General features: G+C 46.8%; 2 protein-coding genes across 2 annotated transcripts; one reads left to right on the top strand and one right to left on the bottom strand.

The window, feature by feature from the left end:
* Positions 1–643: 643 nt before the first annotated feature.
* On the top strand, positions 644–7,770 carry LOC129588873 (mitogen-activated protein kinase kinase kinase 11-like). Its single transcript, XM_055483283.1, has 3 exons — positions 644–1,161; positions 5,598–6,236; positions 6,656–7,770. Exons 1-3 carry the CDS (start codon positions 822–824, stop codon positions 7,471–7,473), a joined length of 1,797 nt encoding a protein of 598 aa, XP_055339258.1. The 5' UTR covers positions 644–821; the 3' UTR covers positions 7,474–7,770.
* Positions 7,771–15,097: 7,327 nt separating this feature from the next.
* LOC129588937 (uncharacterized) lies at positions 15,098–17,900 on the bottom strand. Its single transcript, XM_055483359.1, has 6 exons — positions 17,520–17,900; positions 16,946–17,113; positions 16,658–16,872; positions 16,326–16,493; positions 16,051–16,261; positions 15,098–15,529 (listed from the first exon to the last, which is right to left on the bottom strand). Exons 1-6 carry the CDS (start codon positions 17,584–17,586, stop codon positions 15,267–15,269), a joined length of 1,092 nt encoding a protein of 363 aa, XP_055339334.1. The 5' UTR covers positions 17,587–17,900; the 3' UTR covers positions 15,098–15,266.
* Between the last annotated feature and the right edge of the window lie 5,663 nt (positions 17,901–23,563).

Raw genomic sequence — 23,563 nt, 5'->3', positions numbered from 1 at the left:
ACGTTGGAACGCATAGGAATCGTTTCCTACGATTATGCTCTCTTGAATGGGCATTTGCGCCAGTCGTTGGCGTAGTGGCATGAGCCGTGGATATCCAGGAATATATTTATTTGTCTTCCGCGCACCGCGCACGCAAAGAATGGTACACTGGTACACGGCCGTTTTCTGGCGTTCTAGTATGAAATGATTGTTAAAATTAATTACGTTTTGACCAGAGAGTAAAACACGCTTAAGTTAGGCGTCTCCATACGGCGTACGCTAAGGTAATGACACCAAGTTGTAAGAGCAAAGCTTCTTAACTGAATTAGATGCTATCGCAAAGAAAAAGCCGATGGAATTGGCGTGAGTGCGACTACAGTCCACGTCCTAGCCGGATGAGTCAGGAGCGTTATACCACAATAACCACATTACTGACATCAGTCTGACGATTGATAAAGAGTCTATGTACTAATTATAGCGCGGTACTGCGTGCTGATTGCCAGCCTTGTCGGGTAAAGAGGTTGCCAAGATCGACGGCGATCACGCGTGATTGCGTGAATCATCACTATCGCAATCGCCCCCGAGCATCCTTGTGCGCGATAGTATCAACAACTGCAGTAACAACAACAGGCTTACACGGCAGTAGTACAGTTAACAAATTTGCAGTACGAGTACTCATATTGCTCCGGCCTTTTATTGCTGTAGTCTTGCGTTTTTAAAGCCTCCAGCCTGCCGGCATGTAACATAGTGTCTACTATCTACGCACTGTAAAGGGAATTTCCAACTACAACATTGTGCCTTTCACTCGTGCCTTGATTTTACTGACGTGCCCTGACACCACGATGGCGGGGCAAGTGTATGAGTTTACGGAGGCTGACCGCGTGATGGAATACAAGCTGACCACGGAGATTGGACACGGTCGATTCGGACAAGTGTGGGAGGCCAGCGAATGGTGCGATGGTCGCTCCACCAACCGCGCCGTGGCCGTGAAAATCACCGAGCATGTCCTGGATATCGGCACGGATAAGGCGCAGCTGCGCGAGAATATCGAGGATAGACTGCGCCGCATACGCAGCATCCGCAGCGACAACGTAGTGGCTTACTACCATACCCGTGTTGACGATACGGACAATGGATTCGACGCGATTCTGCAGACCACCATCGTCATGGAATACTGCACATGTCAGTAGAATTGTGCAAATTTATTCGCTTGAATAATTATCTAAATATTCAGGAATTACATATATTCATTATAATATTAAATACACAGTTAAATTAATCGAATTTCTAGTGTAGGGATATTAGTTTTACTTATAAAACATGGTAGAAATCGGAATTATTCGGAACTAAATTGTACACTCGGGTTATCAGTAGTTCAGAATGTACTGTACAGTAACTGATACGTTAGTGAGCAAAGTGGAAGTATGCACGTTACGAACCGTAATACTGTACATAGATACCGTAGACTACCTTTATGGGGTAACGAAGTAAATTGTAAGTTGCTGCACGCGGTAAGATGCTTTTTGAGGGACGCATGGGAAAAGGTCCACTCAATTCCTAAAGCAGAGAATCAGTATTCAGTACTGCTTTAATGCGTGGTAATTATCCTGCTTGTGTACAAGCCTGTCGACAAATTGAGCATCCGTAAATACTGTAACAGTAGCCGATCTGGCTGCTGTTCTAGTGGGTTGGCGTGTTGACCTTACCACGATGTTGTGTGGGCTGTTGGGATGAAAGGTTGGCACGACCGGCAACGGCGCTGTCGTGGACGCTCTTACTGACTTAACACAATTACTGAACGTAACAACGGAAGTTCACGGCATGTTTAATGACAAGAACAATGCAACACAGGGACCAAGGTTTAGACAAGAGTTTAACAAGCAGAACAAGCTGATCAAGCTGATGCACGCTGTAACAAGCGAAGGCAAGACTGAATTCTAGAAATTGTGAAGAAGAACAGCTAGCCGGTAAAATGAACAGAATGCATAACTAATGATGAATCATAACAGGGTGGTCTTATGGTTGTACAACTTCTATCGCTACATCCCTCACGGTAGCGATGAGATATACCTGTCTCATCAAGACAATATAAGAGAAATGGAAATTAAGAAAGAAAGTGAAGAAGGTTAAATGCGGTTAAATACTGGTTTTGCTTGCATGGCGTGTCCGGAGGGGGAAGGGACTGGTGCGGCGCCACGGTACGGTGTGTGCTGTTAAAGGTGATCATGGCAGTGGTTCCGGCAGGTCCGGTCAGTGAATACTTTCGTAGTTTTCTTCCAGCTCAGGATCCGCTGATTTGGTTCCCTCACGGTATCCGAAAATTTTTCGCGTTCGTCCGGCGTCGTGGGGATGGAGTGGGAACATCGGCAAAAGTTAGTGTAGCAGTAGGTATGTTTAGCAACTGCGGGCTTGTGAACAATGTCTGATAGAATGGAGAAGTGCGGATATACTCCAGTGTAGCATCCAAATCATCGACCGACAGTGCATGTTTGGCCGACCTGGGCGGTAACGTACTCGTACTAATGATTTCGCGATCTGCGTTAGGTACAGCCACTAACGAAGGCGTTTTTAACGAAGTAGCGGAGCTTTCGTACAGTGCCCGTGCATCTGCGTTTGGGGAGATAATGTGGTGCGCACGTCTCGTTAACGTCTGGTAGAAAGAAGACTGACGAATACTTTTTACGATAGAAATTATTTCATTTAGTTTTTCTTTCAACAGCGTTGATGGTGAATAGTTAATCTGAGGTACTCTCTGCATTACAGAATTGTTTACTGACTGAGATGGGTGCTCCTTCTTAGCAACAGACGGTGATGCCGGTGCTGTCAAATCATCGGAAATTTCGTTCAGTAAGGTTTCACATAATTCGAGTTTTTGCGGAATCGTATTCGCTATTTCCCCTGAAGTTGTCGCATTCGAGACGGTATTATTTAATTTTGCAGTGCCTGCAGTTTTGATGTATGGTGTGCGTGGTCTTAAAATAACGGGTGTGTGCATTTCTTCTCGTTGCTCAGTTAATATTTTCCTGCATCGAGATGCCGGATCATCTGAGCGATTACTGTGCAAGTTAATTTCAGAAACGCTGTAGAACACAGGCGGTACATAGCCATAGCTATACGGTCCGCCTTTCCTGTAGGAACTCATTCTTTTCCACTGTTTACTGTACAAGAAGGACATTCCTTTTTGCCCCACCATGTAGTGTACGTAGTCATCGTATTCTGCCTGAACATCTGCTTTTATGTCATCTGGGCATATTCGCGGTATAATGTATTTGTCACCACGACTGTAATTTGTGCATTCTCCGTACGAATGGAAGATATCCAGGCACTTTGGACAAAACAATTTGCCGTTGTCTAATCTGTAGCTGTCAAAGTCAATATACCTCGGATGTATTTTCTTGTCAACGTTATAATTTTTGCGATTATAATACTTTGTGTGGTCACGGGCAGGCGACTGACGGCGGTGCGGTTTGCGATAACATTCGTAATTACGATCACTTTCGGGCGAATAACGGAAACGTACAGCGTAATTTTCATCGCTACAATTGCTATCGGCAGAGTACGAACGGTGTCGTGCGCGATAGCGGTGTAAACTGGGTGACCGGTTGCTATCTGAGTCACTGAAACGACTGTAATATTCACGGTGAGAACGATTTCGGTGCGCATTATCTGACCGGCGGTCATCCGATTTACTGTGATACTCGTGAAAAGCACGATGATGGTACGCGCAGCCGTCATTGTCGGTAGCAAAGCCGTTAGAAGTACTTTCACAACGACCCATATGATTAATTTCTCTGTTAGCTGATTGTGCGAAAGCATTGCGCGCTACCGGCTCTGCAGCATGTGTGCTGGCTTGTGTGCGCCCTGCTGCACTGAGCGTTGGGAAACTGCATTGAGCGCCTTCAGTACGCTCTGCAGTGATCTGCTCTGGCAGACTATCCCTCTGCGTGTAAGAACGTGTGGATGATGCGGTGTTGCTCTGTACAGTGTTCTCAGTCGGTGTTACTGACTCATCGACCAAAGGAGAATGGGAGCGGTGGAGCTGATCCACAGAAATGTGGTTTACAAACATATGTGTAGAGAGCGCGCTTATCATATTAGCCTTCGTGTTTTTTGAAGCGGTTTTTACATTAAAATTTTTACAGATGTCACGTAAAGCATTCCGAGTGAATGTAATGTCAAGCTGTTGTTTTATGGACTCCATTGCGTACGCGGAGCGTGACTGCTAATGGGTTTGTGCTCAACTCAGTCGGCGCCAAAAAGATAGACGGCTGGAATACGCAAAGTGCAAGACAAAGCGAACGTACTGTAAAGTGTAAGGTAGAATGAACCGTGAGACTGACTTGTAGTGCCGTGCCGGCAAATTTGCTGGAATTCCCGAAAACGACGTAAATAGATATTCGGACAGGACAAAGTTAGCTAAGGTGTGCTACCTACGTGGCTAACTGCGCCAGTAATTTTGGAATTACACGGATAAATATGCAAAATTGAAAAGAATTAATTATACGCTTTATTGCAGTGCATGCACATAAAGTAAACGGCTGGTAAATAATGTCGGATGTAATTGCAGTACTTGCATCAAGAAAGAAAGAACCATTAAAAGTCCGACAACTGAACTGAAAAAGTCACTCGCAGTATTACGATGGTTGATCTTAATAAATATCAAACTTGATAGATGCAATTTTTGCTGGTACCAAACTGCGCTGTAAAACACTCACGAAATGGTTAGTTAGGCCTGAGACTTCCGGCGGCTGGTGTGGGAAGTGGCGATGTTGGGAAATCGCGAGTTCAGGCTGCAGGCGTCCGGGTGTTATGGTTCTTTTACAGGAGCGCCATGTAACAGTAGCCGATCTGGCTGCTGTTCTAGTGGGTTGGCGTGTTGACCGTACCACGATGTTCTGTGGGCTGTTGGGATGAAAGGTTGGCACGACCGGCAACGGCGCGGTCGTGGACGCTCTTACTGACGTAACACAATTACTGAACGTAACAACGGAAGTTCACGGCATGTTTAATGACAAGAACAATGCAACACAGGGACCAAGGTTTAGACAAGAGTTTAACAAGCAGAACAAGCTGATCAAGCTGATGCACGCTGTAACAAGCGAAGGCAAGACTGCATTCTAGAAATTGTGAAGAAGAAGAGCTAGCCGGTAAAATGAACAGATGCATAACGTAATGATGAATCATAACAGGGTGGTCTTATGGTTGTACAACGTCTATCGCTACAATACAGCGAACATAACAAATTCATAAATCCATACTACGGCGCGCCACGCCACATTGTTTAGCCACGGAACAGGCATTTTGCTGGCTGGTTTCTTGGTGAACGCCAGATATTTTAGCGAGAATAATTGCAGCTGCCTGGCGGAAGATGGCTAGAAAACGGTCGATGCAGTAAGTGACAGCCTAACTGCGGAGCTCATTTAAGCATTGCGATCATAAGCGTAGTGTAGTGTTAGGGTAATGTAGTTATTCACAGGCCAAGTTTGCGCTAATATCGCTTTATGTACCAGTAGCTTTACATCTTTAGTTTGTCGACAAGCTTGAACCGAAAACGTTTTGCATTGGTAAGAGGTTGGATGAAGTGAATGATATACTTCTTTACAATATCATTTCTCTAGTTGGTTCGCTGGACAGCTTGCTCCGCAGCGCCCCGCTGACGAACGAGGAGATTAAGGACCTCATTCAGCAGACCCTGACCGGCGTGGTGGCCATCCACGCCCTTAAGATCGTCCACTGTGACCTGAAACCCGCCAACATCGTCTTGGCTTATGACGCCAGCGCCCCCTACCACCGACGCGCTAAAATTACCGATCTCGATGACCACCTCGCGCTGCTGACCTCCACAGTGACTCTCCTTGATCTGCACGCCCCCGGCACCGTCCGTTACATGGCACCGGAGATGATGCGCGGATATTCCGCTGGGAAGAAAAGTGATATGTGGAGCGTCGGCTGTATCCTCGTCGACATGTACCGCCACGAGCAGCCGGTCCGGTTTGTGAAACTGGTGGAAGGGAAGACCGTCGCGATGGACGCCTTGGTGGTCGGGGAGTGGATGGGGCCGACGGTGCTGATGAAGTATGTCGGGGAGGGCGGGACGCCGGAGATTCCGAATCGGGCGCCGGTTGCGGCTCGCTGCTTACTGAGCCAGTGTTTCAAAATGAATCCCAAGGAGCGCATTAGTGCCGCGGATATGCTGTCCAGCGAGTGGCTGCAGCAGAAGGATTCCCTTTCTCCGACTGTCCCGGAAACTGTCCAAGGTACCCACCTTTATTAGGTCCATTAAATTGTTTTTGTTTTCGCTTTTTTATTTTGGCGACATCATTTAAGATAAGTGTTCCGATACGTGGCAGTGATCGATGGCAACAAATTCGGGTACATGTGCTAAAACTTTCGCTTTCGCGCAGTCCCATACACTTTTTATGCATTGCTTTATGGCGTTCTATAGCCGAATGTTTTGTATATGTTGGCGTGAAACCGTTTACGCGCAACATGCGGCTGGAGAGTTATCGGTAGAATTAAAATCCCAAAGTTTAAGCACACAGAGGTGCACAAATCATTTGGCTATAGGATGTCATAAAGCAATGGGAGAAGCCGTTCTGAGTGCGCGAAAGCGAAAGTTTTAGCGTTTATACTAGAATTTGGTACCTTGTACCGGCACATTTCCCTTAATTGTTAGATGCGAGCCATGTGGAAAACACCCGCGAATTCTTGCTGAACAACGGCGACGACATTCCTGCCCCCGACAAGGAGATGCAGTGGGACGTCGGGGTGAATTGCGGCGCGCGGGTCCTCATGCACCACCGCGAGCAAACCCACTTCCCCGTCGCGTACTATCATGTGGAGATCGAGCGGGTCAAGAAGAACGTGGACCCCGGGAAGCCCCTGGACGAGAAGTTCCGCGCCGTGTTGCGACGCCACCTGGACCCGGGTCAACGCGCCGCCGGTCCCGTTAATGTCTTCGCCGATCTACTCTGCCGCGGCGTGACCTATCTGGCACAGCCAGGAACATCGCGGTTCTCCGCTGGGATTTCTCTTTTCATCCCGACGCTGGGCCCGTCCTTCCCGGACGTGGCCAAATGGATGAACGCCTACACCCGCGACTACCAGTACGTCTGCCGGGGACACGCCACCTGGGCGGATATCCGGCCGTTGTTGGACCGCGGGGAGCCGGTGATGGCGCAGGTGTGCTGGAACGACCGTCCGATGGACGAGGGAGTGCGACAGATTGCCGTGGCGGCCGGCTACGGCGCGGTGTTTCCGCCGACCCATCCCAATATCGGCGCCGTGGTGCTGCGGGGATACGAAGGAGGCGGTGCGGGAGAACCGCGGACGGTGACCTTTACACATCCCTTCGGGGATACGCGGGTGGTGCGGTATGCAGATTTCAAGCAGTATGCTAACTGGATGCCGGAGCACCCGGTCACGAAGGAGGTGTTCGAATTGGCTGGCTACGAACCGGGACAGATCATCTACCGTGTGAAACGCGCGGGATGAATGAGCGAAGTTGGAAACGTCGTATTTTATATTCAGTCTCAGATTCAGACTCATTTCAAATCATTTCAAAAACGGCTCCACGCTGTTTAAGTTTGTAGCTTTAATGTTATTGTCATCAGTTTTCCAAAGTTTTTTGTATGTATGCAAAATTAAAAAAACTGTAGAGTTGTGATTTGCGAACAAGCTTCAGGCGACATTGAGTCGGTAGAACAGGTATCAAAACGGTTTGACTGTATCATATTATCATATTATGTACTTATGCACCATGTCGATTTGAAGAAAAATTATTAATTTGGATTTTGCTGTCGATCATCGGAATGTTTGATCATCTCTCGCGGCATACTTTATCACATGTATGATGTGCTAATACAGTCTGCAACGAAGTGATAATATATCTACAGCCTTTCCGTCGCGCGGCTGTTGTCCTGCCGACACATGGAAACCGGTCGGCAATTTTCTGACTGCCGGTTGACAGTGCAGCCCCCATCCGGTGCCATCAGCCAGCCCATTCTGGTCACGAAAGTTGTGAAATTAATATCAAGCAGCGCATTAACTGCGCATGCCAGTCGCTATAAATCGCAACAAAACTAGCGAGGTTTTATGTACTATACTCAGTGACGTAATGTACTGCAACCTGTCAACCCGCAGGTCATATTTTTTTTCTCTGTTTACCATGTCCATTCCAGCCAATTCATCGATAATGGCTCGCGTTGTCGTATCTGATTCTGCTGCCGTGATTCTCCTGTTCCTCAGTGGCAGCCTTATGCGTCCTGCTCTGGCTGCGGTGGAGCATCTGACTGCCGCAAGAAGTAGGTCTGCAGCAGTTTTCGGTAGTCTGCTCCTCTCTCTCCCGGCAAGTACATCTATAGTGCCTGGAAATTGTCACCCAAAAGACGCTAGAGTTGCATTGGTGTTTGACATTGATCCGCATTGTCCTCACTACGTAGGAGCTGATCATGTAAGGCTGCTTAACGTTTTCAGGTTGTTTAGGAATTAGGATATTCTTAGGTTTCTTGGTTACGTTGGTTCTTAAGTTTATCAAAGGTTTAAGGTTTCGTTTCTATTTTCTTAGGCTATTCTTAGTTCATCTTATGTTATTCCTAGGTTTTTAGTTTTCGTAGGTTTTTAAGTTTTCTTAGATTCTTAGTTTTTGTTAGAACTTAGATCTTAGGGTTCTTAATTTTCTTGAGTTTCTTAAAACGCCAAGAACCCAAGATGCGAACGAAAGAATACCCTAAGAAACTAAAGGTACCTGAGAAACCTTCTAAGTAGAGAGCTGTTGGGGACCACGAATCGCGGGGTGCCCATTCATGATTCCCGGTTCGTTTAACCGGCTCTTTTCCTTCGCTGTGAAGTCGGCGCGGTTATTCTGGGTGTTTTATTTACAAATTAAAGATAGCAACTGCCAACTGCGAACGGCACAATTTCGGTAGATGCCCAGCAGCAAACGTGGCAGTTGCAGCATTTGCTGACGTCAGCATTGCTACGTTCGTGCGGCTTCATGTTCTTTCTTCGCTCCCAAAAAAAATTATCCTACCATAGCAAAGGCATACGTAATTAGCAGAGTTTTCTTGCAGATTAGGGTCATACCCAAATAAAGGCGTGACAGTTTGTGTGTGTGTGTGTGTGTGTGATGCGGTCGCTTTGATTACCTGAAGATGATCAAGATTTATTGTTCTTTCAGGAAGGTACACATTAGCCTCATGAATCTTGGAAAATACACACATTGGCCTTAGGTCATTTGTACTCATTAGCCTAAAAATCGTTTGTGCCCCACAATATCCGCTTGCCGTGGCATGGTGATTTAAAATGGGAAAAGGTGATTTAAAATGGGAAAAACGTTATGGGCATTATGCATACTTTACAATGTACGACAAAAAGAGGTTGAACCGATCAGTCGGTCCGCGGTTCAAAATAACCTCGCAACGACACGCCACCACTAAAACTTGGACGCTTACTCAGTACTTTCAGACGCTCGCGCTCCGTGAATATCAAAGTGCAGCTATACTAGTTGCATATCAAAAGGTGTAGAAAAAATTTTTAAACTTTTTGATACTAAACCTGTGGCTGTTTCTGGCGAACAGCACAAATTCTAGCCATTTTGCTTTCTCGTAGGCACAGCATAGGATCTGTGCGCATAACCGTTTGGCTTGCAATCAATGCTTAAGTCTATGGGAAAGCAAAATGGCTAGAATTTGTGCTGTTCGCCAGAAACAGCCACAGGTTTAGTATCAAAAAGTTTAAAAATTTTTTCTACACCTTTTGATATGCAACTAGTATAGCTGCACTTTGATATTAACGGAGCGCGAGCGTCTGAAAGTAGTGAGTAAGCGTCCAAGTTTTAGTGGTGGCGTGTCGTTGCGAGGTTATTTTGAACCGCGGACCGACTGATCGGTTCAACCTCTTTTTGTCGTACATTGTACACTTGTCCACCTGTTGCGTTCTCCGTTTAATAATAATCCGTTTTCTGTAGTAAGCGAGATCCTGGACGAGGCTAAACGACTTAACGGGAAGGGCACTATGTACCTGCACGGGTACGGGAACGGTCCGACGCCCGAGGGAACGGCGACAGCGGAATGGCCGCCGCAGACGGAGATCATTCGGGCGCCAGAGGGTGGAACACTGGTGATTCTCTGCAACAACAGCCGCAAAAAGGACAACACGCCGGTATGTATGGGGCGCTGTCTTTAAATTCCTAAGTCATAAGTGTCACTCATAACCATCCGTTTTGATTGAATTTATTTATGCTGTACGACGTATGCGCAAGCTGTCCGTTGAGAGCAAGCAGACAAACTCAGCAAGTAATAATAACTGATGCAGGAGTACGTCTTTCGCTGTGGATAATACGCATTAAACGATTTTGGAAGAATCAGCTGACGCGTGAAACCAAGAAAATTAGTTTGAATCAGCCTCGTCCTTTTAATTGCATGACGTTCGTTCATGTATTGCCGTGACAAAACTAACGTTCGTGATCGTAATAAACATATTTTCTACCTTAATTGTTATATTTGTCATACCGTTTTTTTTACAACCTAAAAGCTGTCCTTGAATTAATGTTTCTTCTAATCTTTCTTACGTTTTATCGCGAAGGTTTCCCATTTTACGATTCCGCCGGCGTACACGTACAACGGAGTGCAGGACTCGGTTTCCAACCTCACGGTATCTAAAAAAAGCGTTACAGGATGAAAAATATTATTGCCACTGCGCAAAATCAGCCTACTGCGGGGACGAGATGGTGTGGAACAAGGTGCAGGTGTCCGCCTACGATCCAGTCACGGGTGCGTTTAACCTGACGTTGGAGGACTTCTCGAACGCCCACAGCGGTCTGTACGAGTGCCTGCACTCCAACGGCAGCCAGCTGGTGGTGACGCAGCGCTACTGGCTCAGCGCCACCCTCGTTCGCCACGAGGTCTTCAGTCCGCCGATGCAGAACGTCACCGTCCGCTACGGCGACCCCGCGGAGATGGAGTGCCCGGTGCGCTACAAGTTTCTGCCCGAACACCTCGTCACGCGCTTCTTGTGGCGCAAGGGACGCTTCTTGGTGAACCTGCCATACGGCATCCCACCGGTGATCTACACGGATGCGTCACGGCCGGACTTTAAAGGGATGTTTGCGTGCGGCGCCAACGCACAGGCTCAGTGCCTTTGCGCTATGACGATCCGTAGGGTGAAGTGGAAAGACGCCGGTTGGTACGAATGCTGGTTCCGCATCAACGATCGCCTCGACGAGTGGGTTATGCAGGAAGCCTATCTGAACGTCATTTAAGCCTAGCCGCCATTTTGCTAGCGAGCGAGCGCTTCGGTAACTGCGTGTACCTACATACATACACCTGTACTTACCGTACAAACGTACATTATACATACATCTTCTGTATGAGGTTGGGGCGAACAGTGGCAGTGGGAAACCTTAAAATGATAACATAGCTTCGTAGAGTCACAGTGCGATAACAATCCTACAGTACATACCACATTCTGAAAAAAACAACCAAAATAAAAATCTGCTCTAGCAAGTTTATTTTTTTTCCTGGCACCAGTATATGACAGTTGGGTTTTAACGTGGAATAGTGAAAGCTTCCTCTTAAAACTGCATTTCTTTACTTTGGAATGGTCACTACCATTTGTTAAGTCTGTACTGTATATGCTTCTATATACGTATCAGTACCACAGTACCATCATACTTATTACGATCATATTGGTTTCACTTTTTTACTCTGGAATATTCCGTAAGTTTCGTGGAAGTTTTACATTTATGCTGTGGAATAGTTAGGGGTTTTCGTCGCAGGTTTTTTTCTCTCGAAATGGTCACGGCTGTTTTTGGCGGGACGTGTTAGCAATCAAATGTGGTTAGACACATCTGTAAATACAGATACGATACATTCCAACGGCCGTGATCAGTGCCTGCAGTGGTTTATTTGGACGGGTTCTGTTTGAACCGAACTTGTGCTTTTTCGAAGTGGAGATTCGATGGTTTCTAGTTCCTATCTACAAATCCTCGTCGTTCGGGCATAATGGGTTGAACAACGCAAAGGAAGCCAGATTTTGGCAATCCATCGGTAACACTTAGCAGTGGCGTAGCGAGCCTTATAAGTTAGGTGTCATTTATACACTGAGTCTATGGACCTGAGCCGTTCCCAGCGCTCGCACTCGCTACGTCGCTAGTGAATAATGCAACCCCCTCGCTGCGGGCCCACGTGCAGAACCACAGGTAAACTGGCACAATCAGTGAGGCACCTGAGGCTTCCCAGTAGGAAGACCAAAATTTTATGTACAGATATTATTGTATTTGAGTTTTTCCATATGTTTTCTCTTCGCACTTGATTTCTTTTACTTACTGTTTCGTCATTTTTTTCTATGGAATTCCCGATAATGGCTTGTCATCTCGTGGCGGTGGTGATTTTGGCACTCCTACCTGGAAGCCTCACGTGCCCGACTCAGAAAGGGATCAGCGTAGACAGACGTAAGTCAACGCGGCTTCGGCAGGACAAATTTCGTAGTCCCCTCTGTCTTGGCAGGTTGTGCCAACAATTTGTGGCACAGGCACGTACGACTTTGGTTGCGGCGGGAAAAAGAATCCGATCAGGAAGACACCTGATCTGTATTTGTTTCAACAAGTTTAACTGTATGTTTAGAAAGTAATTCACCGCTTCGTTTCTGCTTTTTCTTGGTTTGCGGTGCTCAAATTCGGTTCCCCGTGAATAGACACAGACGGCACAACCGACAATTTGCTAAACGACAACTTGCTGACGACTTTTTGCTGATCGACAAAATGTTACCCGACAATTCGTTGCACCGACAACCTGATGATCGACAAACTGCTGAATGACAATTCGCTTAACCCTGACATTTTGCTGACGATATCCGTTGACTCAGAAAACCTAAGAAACCATAAGAAATCATACGAAACCTAAGAATAACATAATATGCACAAAAATATAAAAAGATATAGAAACCCATAAAAAACAGAAAAAAAAACAACATAAGATATCACTCAAAAGAATAAGCAAGAAAACGTACGATGATAACCAGTATAAAAAGCACACAAGAATAGAAGAAAACATACCTCATATGAAACCAAGGTAAGCTTAGAAACTCAAGAAAAAACACCTGAAAAGCAAAGACACACAGAAAGCAGCCCGATAAGCAAGTTCTCGGTCAACAAAATAGGGTCTGCAAAACTTCGGGCAGCCAATTTGTCGAAAAGCGATTTGTCGGTCAGTCAGGAGGCTGTATGAATCAGCGATATGTCGGTCAGCAGAGTGTCGGCAAACAAAATGAAGGTCAGAGAATCGATGGTAGCACATATAGAAAAATAACCGCAATCAGTATGGAGCTCAAGGAGCAGGCAGCTGGCACCCGTTGCGTTCACATCGTATTTCTCTACAGTCAACGAGATCTTGGACAGGGCGAAACTGCGCAACGGCACCGGCACCATACATCTGCAGGGATACGGGAGAGCTCCTCCGACTCCGCGATTCCCCATAGCGGAATGGCCGCCGCAGACTGTGCTGATCCGAGCGGCCGAAGGCGGCACGGTCTTCATTCCTTGTAGTTGTAACAACACGGGCAATCTGCAGGTATGTACAGGACCTCACTATCAACCGGTGCATTGGGTACACGCTTTAGAACGCAACTGTAGCTTTATAGTGCCGTGCAAGACCGAACAGTGCCCACGCGGGCACCGAGAACGGCAGCATACTGTTTCGTAGTACTAGTAACTTGGGTGGGAAACCTTCGTGGGTCTTCACAATTAAATTAGTTTCGTCGTTTTTTTATGTGGCTTCCACAGATCCTCGTACATGTAAATCAATGACGGTCGGCATTCACACGCAGGTGTCCCACATCGCGATGCCACCAGCATTTACCCGCAACGGAGAGCTTTTTGTTATTAAAGAGGCCGAAGTAATCAGAGAACCGTCTAAGGAAAAGAGTTACTGCTGCAACTGCACAGAGGAAGACAGTGCCGGGGATAGATTTGTTATATGGCGCAGGCTGATAGTGCCCGGTTACGACCTGGCGACGGGTGCCTTTTACCATCGCCCTGGAGAACTTCACGTACGCCGCCAGCGGTCTATACGAGTGCCTGCACTCCAACGGCAGCCAGCTGGTGGTGACAGGGCGCTACTGGATCAGCGCCACCCTCGTTCGCCACGAGGTCTTCGATCCCCCGATGAAGAACCTCACCGTCCGCTACGGCGAACCCGCGGAAATGGTCTGCCCGGTCCGCTTTAATTATCTCCCAGGGTACCTCGTCAACCGCTTCCTCTGGCGCAAGGGACACTCCCTGCTGGCGACCAAATCCATCCCGGATGTAGCCGATAAGGCCAGACCGTGGCGCGGCTTTGATGGACATTTTGAGTTTTCTATGCGCCGAACGCTGTATGTGTGACTCTACGATGAAGATCAAAAGCGTAAGGTGGGAACACGCCGGGTGGTACGAATGCTGGTTCCGCAGCGACGACCGCCTCGACGAGTGGATTATGCAGAAAGCCTACATGCACGTGATTTAGCCGCAGCAACCATTTCGCTAGCCGTTCGGCAACTGCATGTGTATCGATTTCGTATGCACAGGATTTGTAACAGTTGGTTTTTTACTTGGGAATAATCAAAATTTTTCATTGGAGCAGTATTTTTAAACATAGGAATGGACAAGAGATTTTTTGTTTGGGAAAATGTAATAGGACGGACGTCTTTGCAATGTGATGCATTGATAGTGTTTATGTCCCAGATACTGCTGAAAACCAAGAAGCAGCCAATTGGGGTGCGTACTGCGTAGTCTTGCCTTTAACGAGCAGGCATTTGCCACAATAATCGACAACACTAGGATTTTTGTTAACATTTTCACTGCAGTCCAGAGTCTTGGCCATTCCACAAAAAAGCCATAGCTCTTGTTTCCAGAACTTGGTCCATATCTCGCTATGAACTTTCTCATTCGAAGCACATGCAATGCGACTCCCGTCTCATTGTCATTGAACCAATAAGCTGTGCAAAAGCACCTGCTCCACAATAACACGAAAAATAAAAAAAATAAAAAATTGCATTATTGAAAATTTTAATAATGTAACAAATATTGTTACAATTGTAATGTTTTATTCGTATTCATTACAAATTTCACAACCGGCTCAACGCTGTTTGAATTTTAATATAGTTTTTAATACTGATTATCATCAGCTTTCAGACGTAACTCTACTTGTAAATTGGAGTTACGAACAGTAACAAAGTTTTTCTATGAGTTAATCGCTGGGAGTAAAAGCAGGGGAACTCATACAAAACCGTATGAATATGGTTGAAAAAATTTAGTGTTTCAAGCAGTCTTGCAGCAGCGTCCGCAGCGGTGCGGGAAACGGCGGCAGTGTTCGGTCGACATACGCGTTATTATACCATCCACGGGAGATTTGGTGCACCATGGGGAACCATTTGGCCGTTTGGTTCAGCTTGTGAAAGACCGCGGCACGTTCCACCGGATCCCGGCGCAAAGTGCCGATCACATACGTCAGCGCGTCGGCGTAAAACGTGTGCAGTTGTCCAAGTAGGGATTTGTTTGAGGCCGTCGTGGTATCTACAGAAAACCCCCAAGTCAATGACGTTGAGTGAATTCGGTGAAAAAGAGCAACTGGACTGTGAGACTGCAGAAGCGCTGAGTCAATTACAAGCCCTTTGCAAAACATAAAGTAATACATCACCAGGTGAAAATTAATGAGGGAATGTCTGTAGCGCATTTAAATAATCCCTGTACTTGCTGCCGTCAGCCGGTCGGACTGACACGCTGTGGCTATACATGGTGCGTATGTATATGCTAATTATTAATTAGAGTAACTATTAATCAGAGAAAATTAGAAATCGGTCGGTGCAGTAAGAAACAATTTAACTGCGGAGCGAATCTAAGTCCGATCAAAGTAGTGACGTGGCCATCGTTTAAAGCGCCAACTTCGCGCTAGCTGTACCTTTACGTAGGAAATTATGGGACAAGCATGTACATAAGGACCGTGTACTGCCGCAACGTCATACTCCCGCCGCGTGACGACAGCTAGTACAGGGATTATTTAGATGCACAACTGTTATCCTCTCTTCTATGCTTACGCGGATCAAAAAATGCTGCAGCCATGAGCAGGTAGGATTCCGTCAGTGTCAACCCGATCCCGTTAAACACCGCACTGAAATGGTAACAGAATCGGACGAGTTCGGGATCCAGACCCATCAGCTCCATCCAGTAGCGGTTGACGTGAATCTGCTCGGGGCCCGGCATGACGCAGTAATATTCTCCCTTGTGGAAATATTTCATGTAGTGCAACTACGAACAGCAACATGAAGTACAAGAGGAAGGGCATTAATGATAACACAATTTCAACCCGTACCAAACTACTGATGAAGATCTTCTCTTCCAGTAAAATACCGCGATCAGCCGGACAAAGGTCCTCGAAGCCCGGCAGCATGGCGACAAACTGTGCCAGACGGGCTTTGTCATCTTCACATTTCTCTTGATTTTGTAGCAGTACGCGCTCCAGTGTTGTCTGCGGCTGAAACTGCCCAACAGACAACAAAAATAAGCTAACGCCAGATACCACCCGGAACTTGGCCAGAATTTGATTATGGCATAAAAACTTCCACGCCCATGTACAGATTTCCGTAAAAGCACTGTCTCAGTAAACCGTATATGTACAGATGGAGTAAAGGACTGCTACCGCACCGGTATCTGTTGGGAGTTAAGGGCGGATGTCATAAACGCGGAGAACACGGCAATCTGGTCTCCGTAGGCGATCTCGTACGCCGCACACACCGCGCCACCGGCTTTCTGCAGCATCACATCGCGCGAACCGTTCAAACTGGCATAAATACTGGAATATGAACTGGAAGGCAATAGTGGGCGAAATGTCGCTGCGACACTCATGAAGCCCTCGAGATCTGTACAGAATAAAAATATGTTGTCGGTCAGCTTACGCATGGTGTCTGGTAAGACGTGACACGGACAACTGACCACTTGGACGGATAACTTTGCGGAAGCCGGGAGGAAAAGTCGTCGGCGTCGGCTGAAAATCCTCGTTAAAATACCCACGCACCATCAGCTCCACATCCGTTCGGTCTGCTTGGGCATCTAATACGGACGAGCTCGCTGCATGCGCTGATGGTAAATCCTCAACGGAAACTGCAACGATGATTGTAATGTGCCTTTAGTGAGTTTACAGCCACAAGCGTCAAAGTCAGAGGGGGAAGATTCCGGAAATCTCCGAAAACATTTTTATTTGAAGACGGAAATAGTATGAGTTTCAGTTGCGATGGACCAGTGGGCGTGGCCGAAATCAGTTGTAAAGGATAAAAGTATCGAATTTCACCGGTTTATACACAAATATGGTAAATATTCTCGCATTTAATACAATGTGGAACGATACGTTTATCCCTAACAATTGCTGCTGACCGCGCCCACTGAACCACTACCGATGAAGCTATTTTTAAGTATTCCCGCTCCCTGTTATCCTCAAACGAGAAACAAAATTTTTCGGAGGGAAAGCCTGTGACCGTTCCCAGGCTTCAATGCGTAAAAGGGGCCCTACCAGTGTGCGTAGAAGAATCATTCAGCTTGGCGCGCTTTCTTGCGCTGCTCCTCTCCGAATGCTCCATCCAGACAGTAAAATAACATCCAGCTTTCTAAGATCCATATATTCGGATGGTACCCGAAGCTGGTACCATGGGCATATATCGGGCCATTCGTCTTATGAAAACCGTTCTTCAAATCAGGCTAGCACCATCCTTTCTGATTCTGTAAGAGTATTACTCCTATCTTACTAGTGTCTGTCGAGCAACGCACTGCGGACTTATAAGGTTTTCTAAAAATGCACACATTGTACAAGAAGATTATGAAGAATTAAGAAAGCTCGTAAAGAAATCCACATTCACACGGAGATCGCACTGTTCAATGTGTAGGCTACCTTAAACTGCACTCTGCACGGAAACTGCGCGCACATGTTCATGTCATGCAATACGCTGCTAGTACTACTACACGACGCCGCAGGCGCTTTCAAACTCGCTTCACCGTCAGGTTCTCACACGCTGCCATGTGTGACTGTCGGAAAGAAAATCGATACAGCACGGCGTACTTGTGCCGGTTATACTCGTATAAACACGCTAGGATCAGCTGCAGCTGTGTACCGGGTTTTAGCTACAGTATTAATCTGTTTTCTCCTGAACAAGTAATTAAATTGTTATTTCCAGTTTACCGCTCTTTTGCCCGCATGATTCGACACGCAAAATAAGGGTACTAGCGTTAATACTGCGGGTTAGAATCTTTTTAATTCAAGGCCACCAGCAACAGTTAATAATCAGTTATTATAAACAAATATTCCAATAATGCTGCAGAAATTCTTGCAGTTAATTTTTGCGCAACTTCCTCGGACCCTCAGCGTTCCTTACTGAGCGCTAACGATTACGTCAGACCTGCGTCAAATTGGTTCACGATAATGTAACCTCGTTGCGTGAAGTACGTACAATGAGCAATCCGATTGCTCCACAAATTATTGGCACGCTTTTCTGTATACCCTTTGTGGTCGCGGTTGGCTAAGCAAATACCGGCTTTTGTGAACTGTGACTGTCTCGATAGTCCTACGCTTACACACGCTACCTGGGTAGCTTTTGCGTGAGGGGGTAAAGTCAATTAATAATTTAATCATACGAGTATGTTCATCCGGTTTATTTGATCCATCTAATGCAGTTGCTACCTGCAAGAACAAAAAGTTATCCGGGTAGAGCTGCCGCTGCATCTGCTCTGTGCGGATAACTGGAAAGCGGGTGTGCGTGTTAAGGGCAACTATTGATCGACAAATACTGCTGGGAAATTGCAGGTGTATGGGATACTGGAAAAGGGAGCAGCTCGACACGAAGTCATAACGTTACTTATAGACATAAGGATGAATTTACCGTAAGCTGGAGCATTTCAATGCACTGATGCGTTTGTTGCCGTTAACACTTGGCATATTCCAGCATAAATTGTTTCACAGTCCTTGGTGTGCGCAGCCAGCGGGACAGCCAAAGATTTCTTTTCGTTGGACCACCCGTTGGTCAAACCAAAAGGAACCGTTGGCTGTCTCGCCGATTTGGAAGTGAAGTTTAATTTAGTTTATCATGACTGCCGATTTCTCGTACTTCGATATGTGATTACTGCGTTGATCGCTGGTGTTAATTGTCTATTGCGGAAATATCGAGCAAAATGGGAGACCGAACCGGAAGGTAAATCGTGGCAGAATGCTGGACCAGGCCGGACCGCACCGCCTCGCACCATACGTCACAGATATGATTTCAGTGGAGATGCCACAGTTTACAGTCCGGCAGATTTCACACTCTCACGTCCCCATAGGCAATCGTCCCATGAAAACGATCGAAACACTTCTCCGTGGAAAGGGAGAAGTGTTTTAATCGTGGGGCGGTGTGGATTATATGGAACGGCTTTCATGGCCGGCCAGCGACCAGGGACAAGGCGACATTACCGAGTTTGTGGTGGTTGAAAGCCTTCGGTTGTGGACTCTCCGGTTTCGGTCATGGACTGTAACTGGACAGTCCACAACCGACGGCTTTCGCATGAGATACGGCAGGATACTCCTATATGACATGACATGAACCTAGCACCCGCTATGGATGGTTCGGCCCGTCATTAATGTCATTGGGTCATTAATGACATAATGACACAACCGTGGAGTCCTGCAGCTGTCTGCCGGCTCCGATTTACCTGCAGTCCTGCAGCTGTATGACGGTGGTAGAAATAATAATTAAATAATATTTATAATCTCTTACTTCTCACTGGTATCGATCGATTTCCTGAGGGAAGGCCAATCTGTTTACAAGGAGCATCTTCGTTTAACACAAACGAGAAATCTATAGCCGGTGATCAGTGACGGTCTCGATAGCCTTCCTCTTACAGACGCTACTTTTTTATCCTTTTGCCAGAGGGCGTAAAGTCAATAAATAGTTTAATCAGACGAGTACGTTCATCCGGTTTACTTGATCCGTCTGATGTAGTTTTTGCTACCTGCGAGAGGAAAACATTATCGGTGTACACCTGCAGTTGAAATTGTAGCTCTGTGCGGATAACTGGGAAGCGGGTGTGCGTGTTGAGAGCCACTACTGATCGATAAATACTCCTGGGGAATTTCAGATGTACGGGATACTGGAAATAGGAGCAGCTAGTCACGTAGCCATAAAGTTATTAAGCATAAGGATATTTCCTGGAAGATGCGTTTGCTGCCGTTCACTCCTACACTGATGCGTTTGTTGCCGCTGACGCTTGGCATATTCCAGCGTAATAGTGCCAGAATGTTGCACGTAGCATATTTCGCAGAAATGATTTGGTGGAGTGGGCCACAGTTTACACTCTAGCAGATTCCACACTCTCATGCGACCGTTGCGAACTGCCCAGGATCAAAACACTTCATGGAAATGAAGACGTATTATGATCATGGGGCAGTTTTGATGTGGAGAGGCTTTCATGGCCGGCCACCGACCAAGTACAAGCCGGCATTACCGAAACCGGACAGTTCACAGCTAACGGGTCTCGACCACCACAAACTGCCAGTGAACTTCACTGGAAGTTCCTGATGGCCGAGAGCCGTCAGTTGTGAATGGACAACCCACTCAAATTACTGAGCAAGTGCAAAGTATGGACGCCGGCAATTTGGACTGGGTAACCGCTTCTTTGGCAACGGAACATCATTCCGATCGCTCCACACCAATACAACAGGAAACATCGAGCTAGGAGATGCGGAACTGTATGACAACAGTCCATGGCAGTTGAGTGCAACTGAATTCCAAGGATTCATCCCTACCCTAGCTTTTTTTACCAGCTGTGTTCCGCGCCAAGAATATCGCCCCTCCAAGATCCATTGGTCGAATATTCCATAGGCAACAATTATCTTCACATCGTCGAGTTATCGCTTGCGGGGATGTAAACAGCGCTGTCTCTACTCAGTAAAGACAACGCCGTTTGTACCCCCGCAAGTTGTAATACTGCTAAGGCGGCCACGCCGTATGCTCTTATATGCCCATCTGAATTACATCTACCAGGCCACTGCCGGTCGGCATTCTACAATAGCGCAGTCTACCGGCGTAGTTTCACAGGCTTGCTCCTGACCAAAAAACCATGAGTGGCGGGGTCTGCCTGTTCCGGAAAATACCATATATGTCTGCGGAAAAAATCAGATTTCAGTGAAGATGCCACAGTTTACAGTCTGACAGATTCCCCATTGTGACGACCTCATAACCAACGCACTTCGCCATTTCCCTGGTAATGGAGAGGTGTTTTGATGATGGGGCTGTTTTGATTATGTGGGGCAGCTCTTTCATGGCCCACCAGCCACCAGGTACAAGGCGCCATTACCGAAACCGTACCGTTCTGCAACCGACAGCTCTTCACCACCACAAACTCCAGCGAACAACCTACTGAAATTATTCAACAAGCGCATAGGATAGACTATGGATACCGGCAATTTGGACGGGTTAACCGCTTTATTGGCAACGAAACGTCATTTCGATCGCTCTAGAGTAAATTCCGCATGTTCCAACTCGATGTTTTCCTGTTGGCAATAAAAAAAGGAGAACATCGAGCTAGGAGAACCGGAAACAGCGGAAACCCGACAAAATCACAGCGAAAGCGACGTTGATTTTCTCCGGAAACAACACCGACATGGGCGGCCTACCTTCAGTGCTCAGTTTTGGTACCAGTACATAGTACTCGTATTTATTACATACTGGACCTGACACCAATCAGTAATGAAAACCGCTGTAGGTCTTGGGAAGGTTAAGTTTAATGATTATTACCGTGTATGCCCATGCGGAAAGTAGCATGCATACACATCGCAGAATTATTTAAAATACTGACAGGATTGCGTGTATATACACAACCGTTCCGAGAACCGCACTAGTGGACGACGTCATTGATCGTGTGGAGTTGGCCAGCAGCGGTCGGGGAATTAATTATATATAGCGTCAGCTGCATTGATGTCATCGACCGTGGCCGGGACGCCGGAGCTCCCGTATCAAGAGCCGGATGCCGCGCGCCACCTGTTGAGCCGGTGTTTCAAAATGAATCCCAAGGAGTGCATTAGTGGCGTGGACAGGCTGTCCAGCGTGCGTCTGCAGCGGCAGGATTTGCTTTCTTCGGTCGTCCCGAAGACAGTCCAAGGCTCGTAATTTTTTCTAACTGCAAATTTACTCTAAGAAAAACTGTGTGCGACATCGTTTAATTCATATATCCGAGCCAGGTGGAAAACCGCCGCAAGTTCCTGTTTAACAACGGCGAGGACATATCCGATCCCGGTTTTCGGGGTCAATTATGGCGCGAGTGCTCATGCACCATCGCGAGCACACTCATTTCCCGGTCGCCCACTACCGTGTGGAAATCGAGCGGTTCAAGAAAAACGTGGACTCGGGAAGCCCCTGGACGAAAAGCTCAGCGCCCTTTTTTTCCGCTACCTGAACCCCGGTCAACGCGCCGCCGGACCCATAAACCCATTCTCCGATCTACTCTGCCGCGCGGCGACCTTTCTACCACAGCCGGGAATGTCGCGGCTCTCCGCCGGGACCTCCCGCTTCCTCCCAACCGTCATCTCTGTATGGCGGTATAATAATCTTTATTATTATCCGCCTGTGAAGGCGCAAACAACCAACTAAATATGACAGCGTAGCAACACCAGGGACATTCGCTGGCCAGTTGCTACGGACACAAATTAATAGCACAACATTCACGAGACTTTCATACAAGTACGCGTAAATCAGTGTACGTATACGTACGGATAAGCTACACCCTGGGCCCGTTATTGCCCGGACGTGGCCAACTGGAACGCTTACATCCGTGACTACCAGTCACACAAAGCTGTGTCAACTTGGTTTGCTTTAGAAATTAGGGTACATTACTCTGTACATAGTGCAAGAATAGGAGAAACAGTAGGATCTTACATATTTCTGGGATGTTTTCCTCTGTTGTTATGAAAAAGGTCACGAGTAAGTAACTCCGCGATGTCGCTGCTACCCTAATGAGGAAACTCACTCAGAACAACCAAAAACTACTGTATTCGCCAAAAAACTGGATGTTCTATAAATCTTAGCCGTCGCCTTCGGCGCTCTCTAGATCTGTCACCAATCACTTCACCGCTGCGCCGACGACCTTCAAGCCGCAGCAAAAAACTCGTCAGTGAATTTGTGTACGGTGGTAAACCTGAAAACCGACTACAATCACTTCACCTCCAGATTTCTGCAGTAACAAGAGTAACTACATCCACATAACATACACATCATAATTATCTCAATCCGACGTGAGTATAATATTATCATATACATACAGTCTGTATGTATTTACTATTTGCACAAACACAACGCAATCCACTCTTAATTATGAATCCACTCGTGTTAATTTTACGTATAACTGATCGACGGACGATCACTATGTATCCATAGGGATGGACAAGCGCATTCACGATGTGTTAAACGCCCTCTCCCTGTCCGGCAGGGGATAAAAGGTGGCAGTGGCACCTGCCACTGGCAGATGCCACTGGCAGTGGCATCTGCCACTACCGGGTCTGGCAAGCGATAAAACGTGGTAGTTGCCAGAAATCCG

The sequence above is a fragment of the Paramacrobiotus metropolitanus genome, unplaced genomic scaffold (assembly GCF_019649055.1).
Source record: "Paramacrobiotus metropolitanus isolate TYO unplaced genomic scaffold, Prichtersi_v1.0 Parri_scaffold0000032, whole genome shotgun sequence".
In the NCBI taxonomy this organism is placed as follows: Eukaryota; Metazoa; Tardigrada; class Eutardigrada; order Parachela; family Macrobiotidae; genus Paramacrobiotus; species Paramacrobiotus metropolitanus.
The sequence above is the reverse complement of the archived record's forward strand: the minus strand, read 5'-3'. Positions and strand labels throughout refer to the sequence as shown.